The 20,802-nt window shown below is 43.3% G+C and overlaps 1 protein-coding gene across 1 annotated transcript in view; it reads right to left on the bottom strand.

Moving 5' to 3' along the window:
- Window positions 1-20,802, bottom strand: part of LOC146199160 (putative chitinase 10) — a 63,222-nt gene that overhangs the window by 7,945 nt on the left and 34,475 nt on the right. Inside the window, exons 11-16 of the mRNA XM_084592063.1 lie at window positions 15,239-15,361; window positions 13,708-13,771; window positions 13,430-13,624; window positions 8,561-8,823; window positions 2,836-2,939; window positions 1,746-1,869 (exon numbers count right to left, since the gene is read on the bottom strand). Coding sequence (XP_084448189.1) covers window positions 1,746-1,869; window positions 2,836-2,939; window positions 8,561-8,823; window positions 13,430-13,624; window positions 13,708-13,771; window positions 15,239-15,361 — 873 coding nt within the window. The remainder of the gene's footprint in view (window positions 1-1,745; window positions 1,870-2,835; window positions 2,940-8,560; window positions 8,824-13,429; window positions 13,625-13,707; window positions 13,772-15,238; window positions 15,362-20,802) is intronic.

Raw genomic sequence — 20,802 nt, 5'->3', positions numbered from 1 at the left:
ATGATTTCCAAAGTTCAAACAAGCAAGCGCTACCTGCAAACTAAACCATGTTTGGTTTGCATGTATCGAAAGAGGAAGTGGGCAAGTACCGAAGTTTTTTAAGCTTATGGGGTTATGGAAGACGTTTTTTTTTCTTCTTAATACACTGCAATTGGGAGTAAACGACACGGCAGGGAATTGCGTAAAAGTAAAAAAAAAAAAAAAAAAAAAGATGGTAGTGGGATGGCACACTTTTCAAGTGGAAGGTATAAATAAAAAATATATATGTAAGTTGCCTAAATAATTTTGATCTTCCTGGGTCACTTTGGGAGGTTAAACCCCCCAAACCAAACCAATATTTGTGTATACGAAAAATACATAACAAGGAAGCTCACAACTACGACAAAAGTCTAAATAGCGGTGAGCAAGGCTCACTCAAAGGCCGACTCTGCGAAAAGGAAGCTCGTTCAAATTTACTGCAGAAGGCCTTTCTCGTCATCATCAACTTCACGCGTTTTTACCCTGTGGACGGGTTATGAGTTTGCATTTATTGCTTTGAGTGTAATGTCCTCCATCCAGAAGTGTCCCTCGCAAAGTGTCATGTTCTAAATGCGAAACTCATGTGAAAACTTCACTATAACGTAAATGTGGTCGTATAATATATGAAACCAATGCGACAGTTTGACACTTTTTAGAACTACGGGGTATAATTTGAAGTTAGGTAAGTTGGGGTTCAGAGCTGCTGAGAGACTACTTCTGACGGACAGAAATTGTCAGTAGCCAGCAAATATCATCAGGTGTTAGCCTTTGATCGGATATCAAGTTCAGCTGCTTCAGCTACTAACATTAACGTGTTTATATGGTACATAAGGACGAATATCGGATGCATTACTCGACCGCAATTGCACCAACAGCTACGCGTTGCCAAAAAATGGGAACATATATGCTTCACTCGTAGCTTCCACTTCTAATTTGCTGATTTTATAGCTTTCGACGAATTACTTCCCGTTTTTCTGGCGTTAATTTTTCGCTTTTGAAGAAATGTAGATTTTCTGGTGAGATGCAAGGAGGAATTCAGTATAGTAACATTTGGATAAACATAACACAGATTGCTTAGTAGCCTTGTTTAAGCCCTGTTAAGCCCATGACTACCACTTTTTTTTTTTATGGTAAAATCTAAAATCATGTTCTAGCAGAACATAAATATTTACAAACGTGGTTTTGTTTTGAGAAAATTTAACGAATGCTTCGCGATGCTAAGCAGAAATGTGAGTCAGCTCTAGATTTGCATTCCTTTGTTGAAAATAACCGCATCCCATGTCCTAACGCTGAGTGCGCAGTCTTGGATATATAGTCGCCGAATGTGTCGTTAATTTGCTTTAACTGCTTTGTTTAGCAATTGTAAGTTGGTTAATCAGGGAGAAAACTCGACAAAATAGGGGAGGCACTTGAACAAACAAATAAGATGTAGTTAAAAGGGTTACAAGAAAAAGAAAAACACTAGAATTGTTTCGTGTATTTTACTTGCATCACGCTTCCTGCGTCTTTTCTTTGAAGCAAAGCGTACAAGAAGCGAAATCTTCATTTTACTTGATGCTTGTTTCAAATTAATTATTACATCGAGGGAAGCTACCTGAGTCACGAGCCTGTGGTACTATTCTTTATCGAAAAGTCAAAATGTCTTTAAAGATACGAAGAATGGTTTAAATGTTTTTTCTTGTGCATTTATAGCTCCGCATGAAGCCTTGAGCCTTCTCGGAACTTACCACATTCAACTCAGCGACGTCGGGTCCGTCGATTGCTCTGGGATGGAGTGGGCTGTGAATATCCGTTCTTCCATTCCAATTTCCCCTTAGATCGTAAGCAATGACGTTCATCCAGTCCAGATGTCTAAATAAAAAGCATAAAACGCATGTATTATAAAAGGTACATCACTTTTGAATTGAACTAAGCCATTGAGAAAAATGATGTATGTATGAATCACCCTTATACTAAACTAATATGAAGAAAAAAGCGATGGCTTATCGGGGCCGAATTGGGCGGATGTTTTGATCTCAGAGTGGGAATGAAGGTTGCCGCGGTGCTGGTTCCCTCCACACCTATCGGTGTGGGTGGGGTGGGTTTGCCTGTGATTGGAAGTTTGCTAATGTGAGTCAGCTCTCTGTGCCATTTGGTCTTATTTTGGTGGTACCTGGTTCTCGGTGCACCTTCTACAATCACACGTATATATTGTTAGCCAAGCATTGCATCTGCGTGGGAACATATGAAGGGGGTATGGACTGTTAACATTTCAAGAAAAATATTTTTTGCTAGGTGCTAGGATAGAAATAACTGAAGAAAGAACAGCAACGAAGAGTCTGCTCAATCAGAATTGTGCGAGCGTATCGCAATAATGAATTTCTAAATCATTGGTATATGGTTTAAGTTTATTCGAGTTATCTGAAGGGAGCTGCAGTATGGTGGTGGTACTTGTTTGTTGTTACAGGTCCTCTTATGAGTGGGGATATCAACAGTACTACTTGTTCAATCGGGCATATGGTGGCGCATGTTTTTTGGACCAGTTACAAAAAGCAGCACATCCTGAAGCTGAAATCAGGCTCCATTCAGGAAGGTAATTTCGTGCAGAAAAATTGCAATGAACACCAATTCATGAGTTTATGTCCATCAGAGTATAAAAGGATGTCCTTACAAACCGAGGTATAGTTCTCACAGCAGCGTGAATCTCCTATAATACCTTAACCAGTGAATAGTACATAAACGCAGATGTGGAATGCATTTTGCTACGATCATACCACGTAAGCATGATTTCAAGTAGCCAATACACTGTCTACGTAGTAAGCCTCGCAAAGTGCGTACCTGTCCATAGCGTGTATATCGTATCCGGCATCCAGTATGCTTTGGTTAATAGGGACGCCTGCCGTGAGGAGTAGTTTGTGCTCTTTGAAGGCAGCGTACAGTTCCTGCACCAAAAGGAAAGTTGCTGTCGTAACAGTTCTATAGTAGCTTTCAGCTGTAATTTGCTGTTCAAATTGACTCCAGATAAGGCCATTTAATAGCTGGCTGGTCAATATTTTGAATTTTCCCAATGTTGTTTTATGTCATGACCTGCTGAGATGGATGGATCGATGGATGGATGGATGGATGGATGGATGGATGGATGGATGGATGGATGGATGGATGGATGGATGGATGGATGGATGGATGGATGGATGGATGGATGGATGGATGGATGGATGGATGGATGGGTGGGTTGATGCATGGAATATAAGAGCGTCCCCTTTGACATGGTATGGCGAGAGTTGGCACCCTCTCTGGTTTCTTCATTTTATTTAAGTTGATGTAAACCGGTCAACTACTTCTTTATTTTCTTTATTAAATTTTTATTCCTACAATACTAATATTATTTTCCCATTTCTGCTTTTTAGCCACTATTCCTTCATTCGCCTTTTGCAAACTTCCACCGCAGGTTTATTCACCTGACCGTCGTTATCTCTAAACACTAGTAAGGCCCAAGGAGAGCGACTGCGCCTCTCTCGACATCCAGATGGATACCATCACACTAGAGTAAAAGTTCTAATATTATTTCCACTAGACACGGCACATGTGTTATTTCGCGGTTAAATTACTTTTTGCAGCTGCGTGTCCTAACACCCTGATATAGCTGCATTGCCTTTTAAGTTATGAAAGAAGATTCCTCGAGCTCGATCCTCGAAGGAAACTCGATCTTTGGCTGCACTGCTGAACTGGGTGGCAATGCAAAGCGTATCTGGTGTCCGACGAGCGAGTGGCGCGGTGTTGGGATGAGTCGAATTCCTTCTAGCGGCATGCATACTGCGCCGACACGGCACCTCTTCCCCGCGTCCTCTGCAGGCAGTAGCGCGGCAGCTTATCGAGTGCGCATTCCTTTAATGACTCATGCTCGCTGCCACGATCGTGTCCGCCCGTCCCTCTTTAACACTTTGGCTACGTGGGAGGCGGTAGCTGGCAGCTTACATGATCGAACACTAACTTGACGTAGGGTTTCCTGATATTACGTTTGGCAGGAGCTGCCAACTCGAGTCTCTTCTTTCATATGGTGGGGTGATATCAGGATCATCCTGCCATGACCATTGCATTCACGTTATCCATAGACAGCGCAGGCACGTTGGTTAAAGGCAGGCAGCTTGGTTAAAGCGGAGCTTTATATGTTGGCTGGTATCTTGCGCTATCGCGTCATACCGATCCAGGCGTACATGACACTGTGCGGCGTCTTTCATTTGTCGCTTCCTCGAACGCCGCACCACACAGCATACAGGAGCAGACGCAGTACAGCAGTCATCAGCGGCGTTTCAAATTGGTTTACTGGAAAGAAAAGATGCAGTATTTGTCACAAATCTCCGCAGACACCTTAACCGTGCCGTAAGGAAAATAAAGAAGGTGGGAGTGAGACCAGAAAGAAAGAGGTGCCATAGTGAAGATCTTCGGACAACGGCGTGATAAAGGCTTTCACCTCATCGCAGTTTATTGATCCAAAGTGCTCCCTAGAACGTTTTAGTGGTCAGTTTAGCCTTGACGCAATCCCAATTAATCGACCTGCTCTCAGAACAGCATGCCTTCCGCGGTGATGCAGTGGTTAAGATGTCCGACTCCTGTGCCGGAGTACGCGGGTTCGAACCCGACCGCTGGCGGCTGCGTTTTGATGAAGGCGAAACGGAGAGGCCTCCGTGTGCTGTGCGATGTCAGTGCACGTGAAAGATCCCCAGGTGGTCGAAGTTAATCCGAGACCGCCCAATACGGCTCCTCTTTTTCTCTTTGCACTTTCACTGCCATCTTCATTCCTCCCTCACTAAGCGGGTCAGGTTTCCACAGGGAAAATGTGACACATACTGCGCTTCCTTTCCTACATACCAATTTAATTTAAGAACTTCGGCTTTAGTTCACAGCAGATGCTCCCTCCCATCTATTCTCTTAAGGAGTCCCCACCACATCCACTGGACGTCCTCAAGAGGAGAAGCAGAGAAGCACTGATATAAAACACGACAAGCAGTGGTGATAGAGGGCAACCTTATCTTAATCCTTTGCATACGTCGGCAGGTTCCACACTTCTTGTTACTTCCTATGTAATTCATGCTTTATTACCTCAGATATTTCCTGCAGGAAATCAGTTATCCCATGCCACATTTGTTCCAATTGAGCTTACTGTTTACATTGCCGTAGGTCCCGTTTATATCCTGGAAGACTAAATACAAGGATATAGTTTCCACTCTAGCTATTTCTATGCAGTGGGTAGTAAGTACGAACAGGCTGACAACTGTACGCTTACCATTTTGAAATGTTTTCTCAAGTTCGATTATGTTATCAGTTTCTACTCATCACTGCTTTCATAATTTCACCGCCTGTATTGCGAGTCCGTGGAGGAAGGGACACGTCACAGCGCTGTGCCTTGTCCCTTCCGCCCCCGTGTTTGTGCTGATGCGTTGCCTATTCCTAGAAAGTCGTACCAACGCGCCCATCAATCTGCGCTATGGTGCTTTATTTTACTTTGGATGAGGGCTTGTGCTGCAGCTTCTTTTGTCACTGATATTTGCATTTTAGTCGGTTTTATTCTCAGATAACTGCGCCTTCTTTTCCCATCGGTGTTATTTTGAAGCTGCCCATCCTTATTCGATTACTTCAATAACTTCCTTATTCCACCAGCTCATGGCTTGCTCTTTCATACCAGCAGATTTATACTTTTACTTCTATCGTTTTTGTACTTATGACTAGTTCTATCCGATAAAAGTCCCATTTTTCCATGGCGCGTTTCTCTACTGCTTCCTCTATACGAGCCGTTTGTTATTAGTGCTACTTGTTCGTCGTTTAATTCCCTTTTTGTATTTTCTGCATTTCTCATTTGATCAGGGCTCCCATCTGCAGACTAATACGTTTATGATCTTTTCCCAGGCTGTACCCCCTCTTTGTTTATTTTATTTTTGCCAGCTCACTATAAATTCCTTGCGACTGTAGTTAATGGTCGTCTGCCTGTTCTAGAATTTTTCCGTGATTTGCCTTTCGCATTTAGTGTCTCTATTTGTGTAGGCTGCGTCACTCACCGACGTGTATTAACTTCTCGCCACAATCAGTGCATTCATCCAAATCCTCGATGCTGCCGTCCAAGGTTTCCGAACGGAAATATTTGCACCATCTCCAAACTGGTTCATATCGTCTCTGAGACACCTAACGTAGTGCCTATTTTGTTTCCTGAATTTATTTCTGGCCTTAAATAAACTACTACTAGCCATGTCCTTTTACCGATACCAGATATGTTCTTTACAAGGTGTTTTAATATAGGTCAGTTTATTCCCCTGTGTAACAACATATACCTGCCCCTCCCCCTTCTTCTTCGTTGTTGTTCTGTTGCAATCTTCCCGAACGTAGCCATCAGTGAACGGTGGTTCTTTCAGTTTCCTGATATGTTTCTCCAATAGAGCGTACGCACTTATTTTGCCGTAATTAGCTGGCTTGCCTCTGTTCTTTTTTTAGCCATATCGTTCTTTTCCTACTACACCCTTGCATGTTTATATAACTTGTACTGGTGTTAAATTTCTTTTTGTAGTTTTCTTTCTGGACTTCGTCTTGTACATTTTGTCGGGCTCAGCCTCAATCATTACGCTTTCCTCCATTTGACTTCCATCTACCCCTGAGCTCGCAGCCCCTCAGACTCTCTAAAAGAGACACTGCCCAGCCCACGAGGTGTCAGCCGATAGTTGCTCTTGCGCTTCCATAGAAATGGGCGCCATGTCGCTGAAACCCTTTAACAAAATGCTGCTACACGCAATTATCTTTTTATTTCAGCCGCTTGTGAGCCCTTCTAGAGGCTCAATTTCCTTATATACAGATTAACATTCACCACTTCCTTTTCAACCTTTCCGCTGTGTCCTTCAAAGCCCCGTATTAATCTAGTCGTACGAACGTGCCTGCGTGGCTTAAGGGTAGCATGTATGACTATAGGATTGCAAGGGTATTGGTATTCGACTCTCGTCTCATCCTGTCATCTCACAGGAGCTACCCGAATTGGATAGTGTGGACTCGGCCATGTCATGTGGTCTAATGACAGACCAGCGCCCGATCATTTCACTTGCCAGTTGCTACCTGAAGAATGTCCGTGACTTTTCGTTTACAACGGTGACAGCGCCCATTTATGGTTTGTATTGAATGGGACCCTTAAAGCTGTCACGTTAGAAATGTACCTTTATAGGTGCTGTATCAACTACTTCAGCAATATTAGGAAACACTCGTTTAATGCTGATTAATATTCATACTTCATGCAACATCAAAAGTACACATAAGATGCGAGTTTTTTAAATCCTCATCGAAAGCTGTAGTAATTTGCGATTCCTGTAGTACGCGCATTAATGTGTTTTATTAGTCAAAAAATATGGCAGTAAATTTTATATTACCTAATTAGTAATAGCCTTGTGGACAAATTCACTGTGGAATATTTTGGGTTCTAATTTCTTATCTAAGACATAATCTATAAGGTACTAGAAAAACATTCTGTGGCAAATTTTGAAAAATTATAAAAAAAGATAATAAACTTTGCGGATCAAGCAAAACCATTCGGCGCAGTCTGAGGGACTCGCAGAGTTGTACTTTAAATGTCGTCTCCATTGGATTCTTTGGCGCGTAAGTAACTAAGGCTCAAATGTAAATATTTGAATATTGATGTAGCTTCTCATGATATATAGTTACCCAGGTATTCGTAACCAAAGTTAGAAAAAAAAAAAAAAAAACAGCTGGACACGTAGTGCAGTAGCCAGCCTTGTCGTGATTAGTATTTTTTGTGCTTCGACATTTTCCAGACAGAAATAATTGCGGATCACTAACGTTAAGTCGGCAATGGCATGTAAAAGATTAAATAAATATAATATGTCGGCCAACCACCCACTGTATCATGTCTCCTAAAATCGCATTGAAGAGCGCATCGTAGTACAGAGAAGAGACTTTCGCTTTAGTATATGGACATCCATGAACAGACTGCCTCAATATCCTGCCGGTATATATTCGATATCTCACAATGGCTAGCGACAAATTTTTCATCTTGGTCACTAAAAAACACGCAACTCCTCAGCAGCTGAAAAATGAAAACCATTGGCAAGGAAAGGTCATAGGCCCTCTTCTCAGCAGCGTAGCGGAATGCTTATCACTGTAAGTGCATGCCCGGTAGTTATTTCAGCCATTAAATTAACTTAACCGTTTTAAGGTTAGTAATGCTTATCGAAGTCAATATTAGCTGCTAATAAGACCGAAAGTTTATTTCTAATATTTTAAGTTTAAAAAAATCCCATATCTTTTTTGCACTTAACCGTAGTTTCAAATTCAGTAAAAAGTTTTTATGTAAATATGAGTCTAGAAACAAAAATAGAGAAAGCAGAAGTTCAGCTCCAAATCTGACGCGTAACGCAACATATTTAAAAAATATTTTATTTTGTTGGTTTCTCAAGCTGCAGCTTGAATATTGTAGTTAATAAAGGTAGCAAAAAACCGCAGGGCAAAGTGCCCCTCTGAGCGCAAACTACACTTTCTCTTTTAACCACGCAAGAAAATAGCTCATCGTTCTGACCTTCAATAGTCTGTCGTAGTTGACCTTGTCCCGTCTAGTTCCTCCACGGGCCGTATGTCCGGGAAAAAGCCAAAATACGTCTAGACCGTCTAAATCGTTTTCCACGAGCAGTTGGACGGTGTCTTTTATGAAGGCCCTCCTTCTTGTCCGCGTGGAGGCCATATCCGATATGACTTTCGTCTGGTTGCTCCAGCCACCAATTGAAAGAAATGTCTTCAGTAGGGGATATTTATTCTTCAGTTGGGCAAGCTCTGCAAACCTCACTGAAAAGCAAAAGAAAACGTTAAGGCAATTGTGTACTGCTTTTTTAAAACATCCACATTATCACCTGCCGACTGAAGTGTACCGCTTGACAAAGACCTTTCCTAATAATTTCCAATCGCCTCTGCATTACTGAGGCCTCTCAAACATGCACAGAAAATTAATTGAACTTGTTACCGGATGTGACTCTGCTGCCTTCAGCCACATTTCATTAATTTTTGTGTTAACTTTTTTTTTGCGTGACAGATCAACAGCTCCCATTATTAGCGCTGGTTAAGCCCCAACGCATTATCCTGATATCAAATCGGATCCCATGACATCATCTTATTTCAACTAATATATCGTCGACTCGCGTTTCTTTCTAATCCAAGATGCTTTATTCCGACCCCTAACGTTGCATCTATAATCTTTTTTTCTTTCTTCGCTGGCTGCACTGCCTTCAAATTTATTTTAAACATTTCGTTGTGTCCATGTCGCGATCGCTAACGTTAGTAAGGAGACAGTACATTGGATGTACTACACACGGTATTCAGAATTACTTTTGGGACATCGTAGAAACTATAACCAAATCAGCAGCGAAGAGAAGGTGTTCTTCAAATAGGGTTATGCACCTAGGAGGACGAGAGATGTGCGTTCGGTCGTCGTCGATTTGCTAAATAACAAAATTCAAGCATTGAAGTTTTACTGTGGTACCCGTAGAAGTACCATTTTTCAAAACGGCGTGGTCTGTGATCTGAAGCCTCTACCCACATTATACCGTCCGGAAGAACCTCCACTTAACCGCAAAAAAAAAAAAAAAAAAAAAAATTCCGAGAGCACTGTAGAATTTGCAGTGGAGAAATGGGAAAGCCTGATCGTTGTTGCTGCACACGAAACATCGCGCACCCCTCGTCGAACGCAACCAGTGTGCCGTTGAACGCCTCAAAGTTCACCAGCGTTTCATAACTGGTTTACAGGAAAGGAAAACCGCAGTATATGTCAATCGCGAAATCCCGCAACTATCATCCGCACGGCAGACAAAGAGGTTTATTATGTGCGTTTACGATCCCGGGCGTGGCCGCAGTCTTTTTTTTGTTTCCTTATTGCCAACTTGAAAACTTTTTTTTTTTTTTTACCCAGACACACAGAATATTACACGACAAGCACACACCATGGGCGCAGTTAGTTAAAGCGCTCTGCTGGGGATCCGATGGACGGAGGTTCGATTTCTGGTGGAGAAAGAAGTTATATTTTTATGATGACGTCATCAGGATGATTGACAAGTGGAATCCCGCGGAACCTCGCGAACAAGTGGGAGACTTCTCGCGGACGGTCGCTGCTAACGCACGGACTCGTTGGCGAATCATGCGCCATTATAGGCTTTTGCCTTAATAGCATATAGGGTATGATGTCATACCCTTAGGCAAGAGCGTCAATGGCTCCTTTCTGTGGTTCCTCTTCCGGATCATCGTTCGCGTACATGTCTTTTGCTACTCGCTTAATCGCTAACTCCTTAATTGGTGCCTCTGTTATCTCTCACATAACTATTACAATGCAGTCGTAAGCCACTCGAGTTACCGGATACCTATAAAGTAGCGCCTGTCCCAGTCGTTCGTTTCTTCGTCTTTGTGTCTACTTCGCGCTTTTTTCAACCATGCATGTGAACCAACTTTTCCAACGTTCTGCTTCTATGAAGCCCAGCTTTGGCCAAGTCGTACGGACCTGCCTGCATGGCCTAGGAGTAGCGTGTCTTAATCCTTCCTCTGGTTCTCTAGAAGGTTCGATACCCATCTCACCAGTTCTCCTCTAATGAGAAGCCTGCGCAAGTTATGTCACGTAGTCTCGTGACATCATACGACCTGCCGACCAATCAGAACCCGACCGTGTCGCCTTGCCAACTACCACCTGTGCGCCAGAGTTTGAGCCATCCGACTCAATCACTATATTTATTCACTACAGGCGATGTAACTGACACACATATAGGTTTACCTGCTAACGCCGTGGAGCAACGGGCGAAGCTAATAGCATTTCCATCTTCACTTCAAAACAAACACACACACACAAAAAACACACACGCACATTTGGCCGAGTTCGTTATATCTCACTTACGACGAGAAACAGGGCAAAAGTCGCTCGTCTTTCGTTTGCAGTGTGTTAATCGAAAACAAGTCAATCACATAATCGCTTCAGGGAGGTGCTTGACGTCGCTCGTCACGGTCTTGAATGCGCAGTTACGCGTGTGTCGTTGAAACTTGGAAGCTAATATCTCGGAGCAAAGACGTGCAGCGGAAAAATCTGGCCGCTAACTTTTCAACAGAAATATGCATGCTATTTCAGTACTACGTTTATTGATTAGACGTAAAAGGCTTTTACCCCACGCTGTCGGCCCGCCTCCGAAAACATGGCGCCGAACCGAAGGCGAACATAAACGATAAACGAACTTTCGTGACTCCCCTCTTGGTGCCAACATGCTGCGTTGCCGCTGGAACATAGCATGCGCTAATAAATGTCTTTTTAGAGTGCTAGCACTATGGCTTCTACTCAGCCATAAAGCCATTATGTGTCTGTGCGTCCGTCTAGTCCTCCTGACAGGCATGCTTCTGACAGGCGGTGCTTGGCAGGTGACATGACCAAGCACTGATTGGTAAGCGGTTTGTGTGACGTCACACGATCACATGCATTGGACGCAATGTCTGGAGCTTTCAGGTTATGAAAAATTAAATTTTGTCACTGCTCCGACTGAAGACCACGCTAAGCATAGTGCCTGTGCAGTTTTTCTTGCAAAACACAGCGTTAAAGATCCCGTTCTCCAAACAATTCGGCGTCGTCGGTGTCGGTGTTGTAGGCGGTAAATGCCAAGCATGCCTCTGATAGCGGGTATGACAGGTGACATGGCCGTGCATCTATTAGGGCACGGGTTGTGAAACGTTACGAGGCCACGCAACATGACAGGAGTCGCAAAATCGGGCAGGTTCTTAGAGATGGGAGTGCACCCTATAGGGGAAACCAGAAGCCAAGGCACCAGACAAAACAGCTATGGAAATGCCGCGCAAAGCGAAACTGGAACCTTTGACGAGTCATTTCACAAACGCCAGAGGGAGCGCAGCATTGGCACAATTGACGAAAGTTATCGTCAGGTCACCTGATTGCATGCCAGGGCATCGTCTGTTCGAGTGCTCCTATGGGATATGGTTTGGCAGTACGCCCCTAGGACCCATGGATCCCGATCTGTACATATATGCTACACATATAGTCACGCAGGCAGTCACGTCTCTGTGGCCTGATTAAAGCGGGGCATTAGCCTATATCTACACTCGGTGGTCTTGGTTGTATTGTGCTAGTTTACGACTGCGTGTTAATATGTATTTTGAGATTATTTAAAGGCACACAATAAGGAATTAGGAATACAAGCGAGTCAAAGTGCATATTTACAAGTGACCTGCAGCTTTGTGATAAAGGGAGAGTACATGACAGGAGGCAGGGGCTTGAATGACGGCAGATGCAAAACCTCACTGCAAGGTTGTTTAGTTTTTGCAGAATAACAACTTTTTACCTCAGCTGCATGTTCATGATAGCCGTGCTTTGCAAGCCCTGCCTACTTTGGCTGTTGTAGCTTTATTGCAGCACGCAGCAATCACAGCGATCTACAGAGGCCGTAACGCGCACCTCTTTATTACACTCTTATCAGTATTTACAAGAATGCTACTCATACCGTTATGGAAACTTTTCTTCCGCAACTGGAGTAGTAGCAAGCTTTATTTATTTATTTATTTATTTATTTATTTATTTATTTATTTATTTATTTATTTATTTATTTATTTATTTATTTATTTATTTATTTATTTATTTATTTATTTATTTATTTATTTATTGTACCACAAAGGCCCCTGTTATGGGGCATTACATGAGGGATGGGCATGACAGTTAAAAAATTATGGTTTCGATCTTTTTCTTGAAATGGACGGGGTTGATAAGGTGCACGTCTTCCGGCGGCAGATCGTTCCAGTCCCTAGATGATTTCACAAAAAAATGATCGGAGATGAGCAGACGTTTTGGCAGGGGGAGGGTAGACGGTCTTGTGGTGGTCAATTCGACTGGAGAGACGATGAGCTGGTGATATGACTGATGCTCCTAGAGATGAATGATAAAACTTGTGAAAAAGGCACAATCTAAACATTTTACGTCGGGATTCAAGATTAGGTAGTGAGGCTCGTGCTTTTAAAGCAGACACGCTAGTATGGTATGAGTAATCTGAATATACGAAGCGGATAGCGCGATTTTGAATTTTTTTTCTAGTGTTAACGATAGGTTAGATTGATGAGGGTCCCATACTGAAGACGCGAATTCTAATTTAGGCCGGACGAAAGTTAGGTATGCTAACAATTTATTAGAAGGGGTAGCAAAACGAAGATTACGACGCAAAAACCCAAGAGCGCGATTAGCGTTATTAGCAATATTACTTATATGTAAGGACCAATTTAGGCTATGTGTTAGGGTAACGCCTAAATAAAGCAGGTAATGTCTAAATGCCTTTCATATCAGTCTTATCGAAGAAAATTCATAGATTTAGAAACACCTTTGATGTTGCCTCTCTCAGTTACCTGCTTCCACGTTTTAATGGTACTCTACCGTTAGGGTCTCTCTTGATAGTCCAGTTGGTGTCGTGCAGCTCCAGGTATGCCAAGTTCACGTGACTGCAGAGGTTCCCTGGTACGTCTTTCATATCGTAGTTCATGGGCGTAGGACGGAACGCCTGGCCTTTCTCGTAGTAGCACACCACGGGAAGAATCCGTCCATGGCTGAAGTTTTCGATGAAAACAGCCACTTGAAGCGGGCAGAAAATTAGACGAGGTTGAATTTAAAGCCGCTATTGATACAGTCAGTATGCTTTAACGAGAGTTGCTTACCAGATATATGACAGCATCCCGTTAGAAAAAGAAGAAACGAAAACGCTGGCATCTTTGAAGAGTTCTGCGCGAAAAACAAAAGCGAATCAATTAAGTTTAGCCTAATCACGCAGGGGTTACCTGGCGGTCAGTACAGCCATAGATAGCAAAAACGGATGCATCTTATGCCACCACCGAAAAAATTAGAACTTCTTCAATCTTAGCTACTGGCTGTGGCAGGACGGGGGGAGAGGGGAGAGATGAAACTGTTTTGTTCATTTTTGACAAAACATGAACAAATTCTTCGTCGATATTCATTTGCCCATATATTTATGCAACTTTCAGGACCTTCTATAGAATTTTTTCCACTAGTTCAACACAAGGAGCTTCATGACACGTTCTTGCAAGGTATCACAAATAGGCCTTCACTGCTCGAAGTGAGAAAAATGTGTATAGCCGCAACCTTTCGAACGCAATTTGCCATTTAATATTTGTTATTTTTGATGCACCATGAAGCAGCTTATACTTTTTTAACATTAATGTCTTGAGCACAGCTACTTTACTCAAATTTTTTCTTCTCCCATGCAAACCGTACTACCACTCCAGTCATCTTGCTTTTTTTTCCCTCACGGTTACAAAACAACAATGGTGGATAAGGGTGCACGAAAGTAAATTTTCACTGTCACGTTATTTCTCGTCTTATTTGGATTGACTTTCATTAGATACACGAAGATCTTCTTACTAAAACAACAACTGACATCAGAAATGAGCGGTTGAATCGTCGCTTGTCAAACATCCATGAACATTATTATCGAAAATTTTCTTCCTAGTTGTAATCCCAGCGGCGCAGGTGTGCTGTGTACAGGCTACGTGTATACTGTATGTTGGTTGCATGTCGCAACAGCGCTGCTATTTCCGAAAAACGACGACACGTGACTGACTAAAGTTACATGTTTTGGGGTCGTCATTAACGCTTACAAGATGACCATGAAAGAAGGTAGGAGCAACCTGTACATGTACAGGTACATGTACCACTTTCTATACGTAAAACGGCTCCGGGCAGTGCGTGTTTACTGCGTTCATGCCAACGTTTATCGATAGTAATTTACAAAGAGCCCGCGTGATAGCTTCCTGGCAGAGGAATGTATCCTTTACCATAACCCAAGATCCGAGACCTAGGATGATAACCCAAGACGTTCGCAATTATCCGCGCTCCTCCACTACGGCTTCCATTACAGACTGAGTCCCTTTGGGACGTTAAATATTTCAAACTATAAATCACGAAACACGCCGCCTTATGGGCGCTATTGTGAACAAGTGACTTCAATTGTGCAAGGCTGTACTGTCATTCTGAGTGTACCGAGGCCAACGCTGAATGATAAGGCTTTAAATAGGTACACACGAAAAACGTTTAAATAACGCCTTCATTCTGTAAAAAGTGCTATAGATAGGCCTGGGCTGTACAATGATGCATCGATAGTATTGTGGCGAAACGGCTGATGGTATGCGCATTTTGCCTAATTGAATTCAGGAAAGGTAATGAGGCATTTACCTTTGGAGGTGCCCGATTTGGTTGCTGAGTATAAGCCCTTTGCGGATTGAGGTGGCCGGCGACTGCTGCTCCGATGCGATGGTGCTTGGTCTCTCTACACACATCCTTCACAAACATCCTTCCTTACTTCATATCCCGTCTGCGTGAGTTGGAGGTTCTCAGAACCTAGCTGCTTAGCGGAAAGCGCAGAAGACATATATCACCACCAGTACTTCGGTTTTTGCGGAAGAGAGCCTATATTTTCACCTCCCATGAATACGTCAAAGAATCCTTTCTTGAAAGTTGAAAGACATAGAAAAATGCGGGTTTTAAATAGAGCTGTCATTCTGGTTTTGAAAGTGAGCCTTTAATTAGAGCGAAAGCGCTTGTACCAACACCACAGTTGAGCAAAAAATTTGTTAACCGTCGTTGCACCTGGCTCCTTATTAGCCCAATCAGATTGTGACGTCACAGTCCACGTGCCCTTGAGTGGCAATCCAAACCGAGCTTTCGCATGGTATCATTGGTCAAACCACGTCGAACCTCGAATAATTTGATTGCAAGAAACTACTTCACGTGGTCGAGCCCATCACAAATGTTGCTTGCGCATGCGTTCTGGGAGAAAAAAAAAATAAAAAAGAAAAACGGATCGGGGCGGGGAAGATTTGAAACTGAAAAACTTCTCGCGCGAAGCGAATACAAAACTCGCTGCATATTTTTTGCTTTTTTTTAATGCTATCGCCGAAGCCTATTGTTTCGCCTGTATTTTGCAGCACACTCTTGCGCTGTGCATTGCACGTCGTCGTCTCCATCAAGTTCCATTCGTACTAAATGTTTCGCATGTCCTACATGGTTTGAGTACATTAATTCGCTTTCATTTTTTCCTCACGTTTGCTCAAGACTTTCTTGCTGTTTGTAGCCCGTCGTCGAAAGGCAGAATGCCCCATAGCAGCAAAAGGCAGATGCTATGATTGAGTAGAAGCAGTACTTAGTGTAGGCCTAGTTGGTTGATGCTGTAAATCTGAGCGGCGTGAAGGACGTATGACCACAGAAAAACAAGGGAAGAGAAAGCGCCTGCTGGCAACTAGGTTTATTGCAGAAAAGACCATCTATAACATGCCGGTATATTTTCACAGCCCGATGAAGGCAACAACCAAATAACACAGTATGACGCCTAAATGACCGATTATCAGGATTTACACAAGTCCGTCTTAAATTCAGTTCTTAGTCGCTGAGTGATGTGCTGAAGCATGTGGGCCCAGCTTTCTATGTATAACACGCCTCTATTATTTTACTTTCGGCTCACCCTTGAATTTGTCGATACAATTTACACTAGTTCAATGCTTTACAATCTTTGCAGTGATCTGAGACCTTCTCCTTGCGTTGTTTATCACTGACCATCGGTGTTTGCCTGCTCTTTGAAACAACGACCAGTATGGCCGATGTAGACACACCCGCATTTGAGCTGTATCGCGGGTACGAATCAGACTGGCGTGGCTAACCCACAGCTCATGCTTGTGAGGCCATGTTTGGGGTCGTTTTCTAGCTATTATCGAGAAAAGTACAAGCTTATATGGCGCTGAAAAGAAACTACTTCACTCCATATCGACCACCTATCTTCTTCACGTTGTGCCCTATTAATGTGAAAGCATTTCTTGGTCCATGAATGGCATGGAGAGAGCCCGTCATCAGACCATATACACACGAAATGTCAACAGAGAAAAAAAAGAGAAAGCGTTGCCGCGGCTGGGTTTCGAACGAGCGCCTGAACGAACAGATAAGATTACTGGCCCAAGCACGAGTAGCGCAGCCGATCACGCCTCGTGTAAAACTGCAACACTCTCGCGCCGTGCAGTGAATATCGCCGTCTTCGTGAACTTCCGCCTGCGCCGCTTTTTCATTTAGTATAGGCAAATACGCCGTACACATTTGCCACCTGGCCGAGTGCGACTGAGGTCTGCTAACATAGTTTCGGGCGAATCCATCAGGCGGCGTAACAGAACTCGTAATGATTTCGCGTTAACTCATCCAACAGACTTAAGTGCATCGTGAAATTTTTATTTTATGATGCGGTTGGAGATCTTTGCAAAAATTTAGAGGCAATTAACAAGGCCTTTCCTAAGCAATCCTAGGTGTAGGAAAAGCCTCATGCCGTTCATTCCAGACTGATAAAGCGAAACGTCGCCATGATGTGCCTATACACAGAGCTCTCTCAAAATGCCGCGAACATTCAGTGCAGGCTGGCTTTACAAGCAGCTGTATGTCGTTACAACACTGTCTCGACGGAGTGGACTGTATTTCGCACTTTTTATGCTACTTTATAGAGTGTAATATAGATGTCGTTAAAGTTAGAACGTCAAGTTGCTGTCGCTTTATAAAACCTGTACTACACGGTGAACACTAGTAGCTTGAGAACAAGTGTGTTTTATTTTTTTGCTTCCTGTTTCTCGAGAAGGCTCATATCTGTTTTTGTTTATTTCCTAAGAGTACGCCTTTGTTTTATCGCTTTTTCTTCCAATGTGTACGCGATAAAACAGTGTCATCAGTAAAGGCGTCGGAAACACGAACAGCTGCTTGTTATGGAAGCATCGTCGAGAACACTAGACTAAGGGGCAATTTTCAGGTACCAAAGAGTTTTGTGCCACACTTTCCGCACAGTTGTTTCCGGTTTTAGCATGCGTCTATGGTGATATGGTGCTTTCTTTTTTTACCGTCGTGGGGAGTAATTAAGGACATCATTTGTGTTTCATATACTTCTGGTAATTTTTTTCCGCGATTGCTAAACTAACCCGCAGTTGGTGGAGTTGGTAAACATACATGCTCATGATCACAAAATCGAATTCAACGAAAATGATTGCGCCTACTACGTAGGAAGAAAATTAGCACATAGAACGTGGTTAACCCCTTCAAAAAACAACGGGGGGAAAAATGCGATTTCAGTAATCTCGCTTTGTTTCTGCAGCCGCTCTGTTTAGGACCTTTAAAGAAAAGAAATAAATTTATTGTGCCTATTACTAAAATGAATATAGCACATGGTTGATAAACGTTTATGAGCATAAAATAAAACGGGAACGGATGCTTCCTGGGTCTCGCTTATTTGATCTCCCGCCTCCCACTCACAGTGACAGCTGTGCGAGCGAAGCGCATAGGCTCGGTTAATTCGGCGGCTGGCATGTTGGAATGTTCTTCTTTTGAGGAGAAACACTTACATGCCTTTCCGCTGTTGCGGGGTTCAGAAAAAGTGGCTCCGAAAAATTGGCATGTGTCATCAGGAAAGTACGTGATCGTGGTGCTACAGCCACTACAGCATGTCCACGTGACTACTAATACCTCTTGAACGACCCAGTAATAATCAATATTCCACCTCATAATACAGCTTAATCTATTTATTCTATATCGGGAATTCATAGCATATAAGCAGCCTTCAGCACCCTCCATAACGTTTATAATTTGCAGGACAGCGCTTCCGGTGTTACTTGCTGTTCTTGGTATTTGAGGCGCCACAGCGCTCGCCCCTTCGTCAGTGGGACCACCAAACATTCGCTGCACAGAAAAAACGCATAAGCGATGACGAAAACAGCTACAGCGAGTAGGCTGTACCATGCAGTTCGAACAGAAGTTGTAGAAATGTGCGGTCATGACAGAGTATAGTCAGATGCATCGAAATAATTTGTTCCGTTTGCACCTACACGGTTCGAATCCATGTCTTGGTTATATTGGGGCGGGATATTTTTTTCCCTTTGTTTCATTCGGTGGAAAAAAGACGGAAACTTTCGGTGAAGCGGGTTTGTGCTGCAAGGGCGCCTCGTTTGACGCCGCTTCCGGATTTCGTCCGTCTTGTCAGCTGTGAATAAGAGGCTAAAGAATCTATTGAGTAACAGTCCCACCACAGAGATGCTCAGCCTCGGGCGTGTGTATAAGACTTATTCCTTTCCTTGTAAATTTACAGCGGGCACCAAAATCCTCAGTTTTCCCTGAAAACCTCCATTTTTGAAGCATCACACCCCAGAGGCGAAAACACGCGCGTCGAAAGGAGTATAATTTTCTGCCTGCTATCGTCCGCACATGGAGCCTAACCACACCAACGACTGAAACGAGGTCATAAGACGTTTCGCCCACAGCCAAACGGCCTCTGCTGCGCAAAGTGTTAGCACGTCTTCTTAAAAGGCGACTCTAGCACCGCTTGTAGCTGGCTTTTGGATGATGGACGCTCACGGCATTGCCGATGATGAAGCCGATGAAGCATCGGTGACCCCCATTTCTCCAATGGTTGACCTCAGAGCTAGCTTATACGTACGTCGTAACAGCTGCAGATCGTGGGCTGGCTTCCTTTTTCGGCGTCTAAGGATCCGCCACGGCATTGCAGCACTTCGATTGTCTCGAGAAAATTGTGATTGAACGAGGAGCTATAGTGAGTGGGAAATTTGTTCTGGCGTAAGAGCGAAACGTGCTGACTGGTCATGGCACAATATGTTCAAGCGCTACAGAGCTGTGAAATAAGCAGTCGGTAGAATGAGCGGTGCTTATTTGAAGTCATATCAGCTTTTTCAACCGCGAAAAAAAAAAAAAAGCAACAGTGAGACAAAAGTGAACATTATGCAGTGTTTGTTGAGCGCACGTACAAACACGAAGAAAAATAAACACAACTGACGGGAATCGCCATTGGCTGCAGAGAGTTTTTCGCCTTTCACGTGTGGAAGCCACGGCACCGTCATCAACAGCTTCGCTGGAGCCAGTAAGAATTAGTACGCAAGTCTGCTCCATCATCGATGACTGGGCAAGCAGATAATCGAAACCCACTCGCACAAGACGAAGCCGTTGTTTAGCGAACGCTATACACCGTTACATATGCTCATGTTAGCTTCCTACGCACCTGAAACCTTACCTTTAAATGTGCCCACACTGTAATGAACAGCCTTCTCAATTACCCCCTGAGAGCAACCAATTATCTCAATAGCTTCCTATCAGCAATTTCACACTACACGACGAGGAGCCGAGCAGTCCAGCTCAGACAGGGGGACCGCAGCTGCCGCAGTAAACTTGAATTGGTGATTGGTAATGGGGCAGACTTCTTTATTAGGCCCCCATACATCACCGCACGGGGCTAGTAAACATCATCTAATGCTAGTGATAGTAACAGCGCAGCAGCTCGAGCAATCAGTAAGGAGCATAGATTATGCTGCTTGGACTAAGGGAGTGCACCATCGCTTTTTTTTTCTCAACCTTACTAGATTTGCAAATCACATCTCTTTGCATTCATATGGCCAATATTTTTGTGTGTATGTGTGTGTGTGTGGGGGGGGGGGGGGGGTGTAGTTACGTATTTATTTATTTATTTATTTATTTATTTATTTATTTATTTATTTATTTATTTATTTATTTATTTATTTATTTATCTTCACTCTCCGAGCCGTACAGGCATTTGAGGGGGGTGTGGGCAAAAAGAAATGCAGAGGAAACAATGTAAAAAGCAGGTACATAAAGAATACACCCTAGGTTTGCAATCTTAGCTATGAAATCGGCGACAACTTTATTAATAAATACAAAACTGGTAGTGCTTAAACAGTGCAAACTAAAACTTTGCG

Source organism: Amblyomma maculatum, chromosome 2, assembly GCF_055883805.1.
Source record: "Amblyomma maculatum isolate TAMU_Amacu chromosome 2, ASM5588380v1, whole genome shotgun sequence".
NCBI lineage: Eukaryota > Metazoa > Arthropoda > Arachnida > Ixodida > Ixodidae > Amblyomma > Amblyomma maculatum.
Note: the sequence above shows the minus strand (reverse complement) of the source record. Positions and strands in the feature narration are given on the sequence as shown.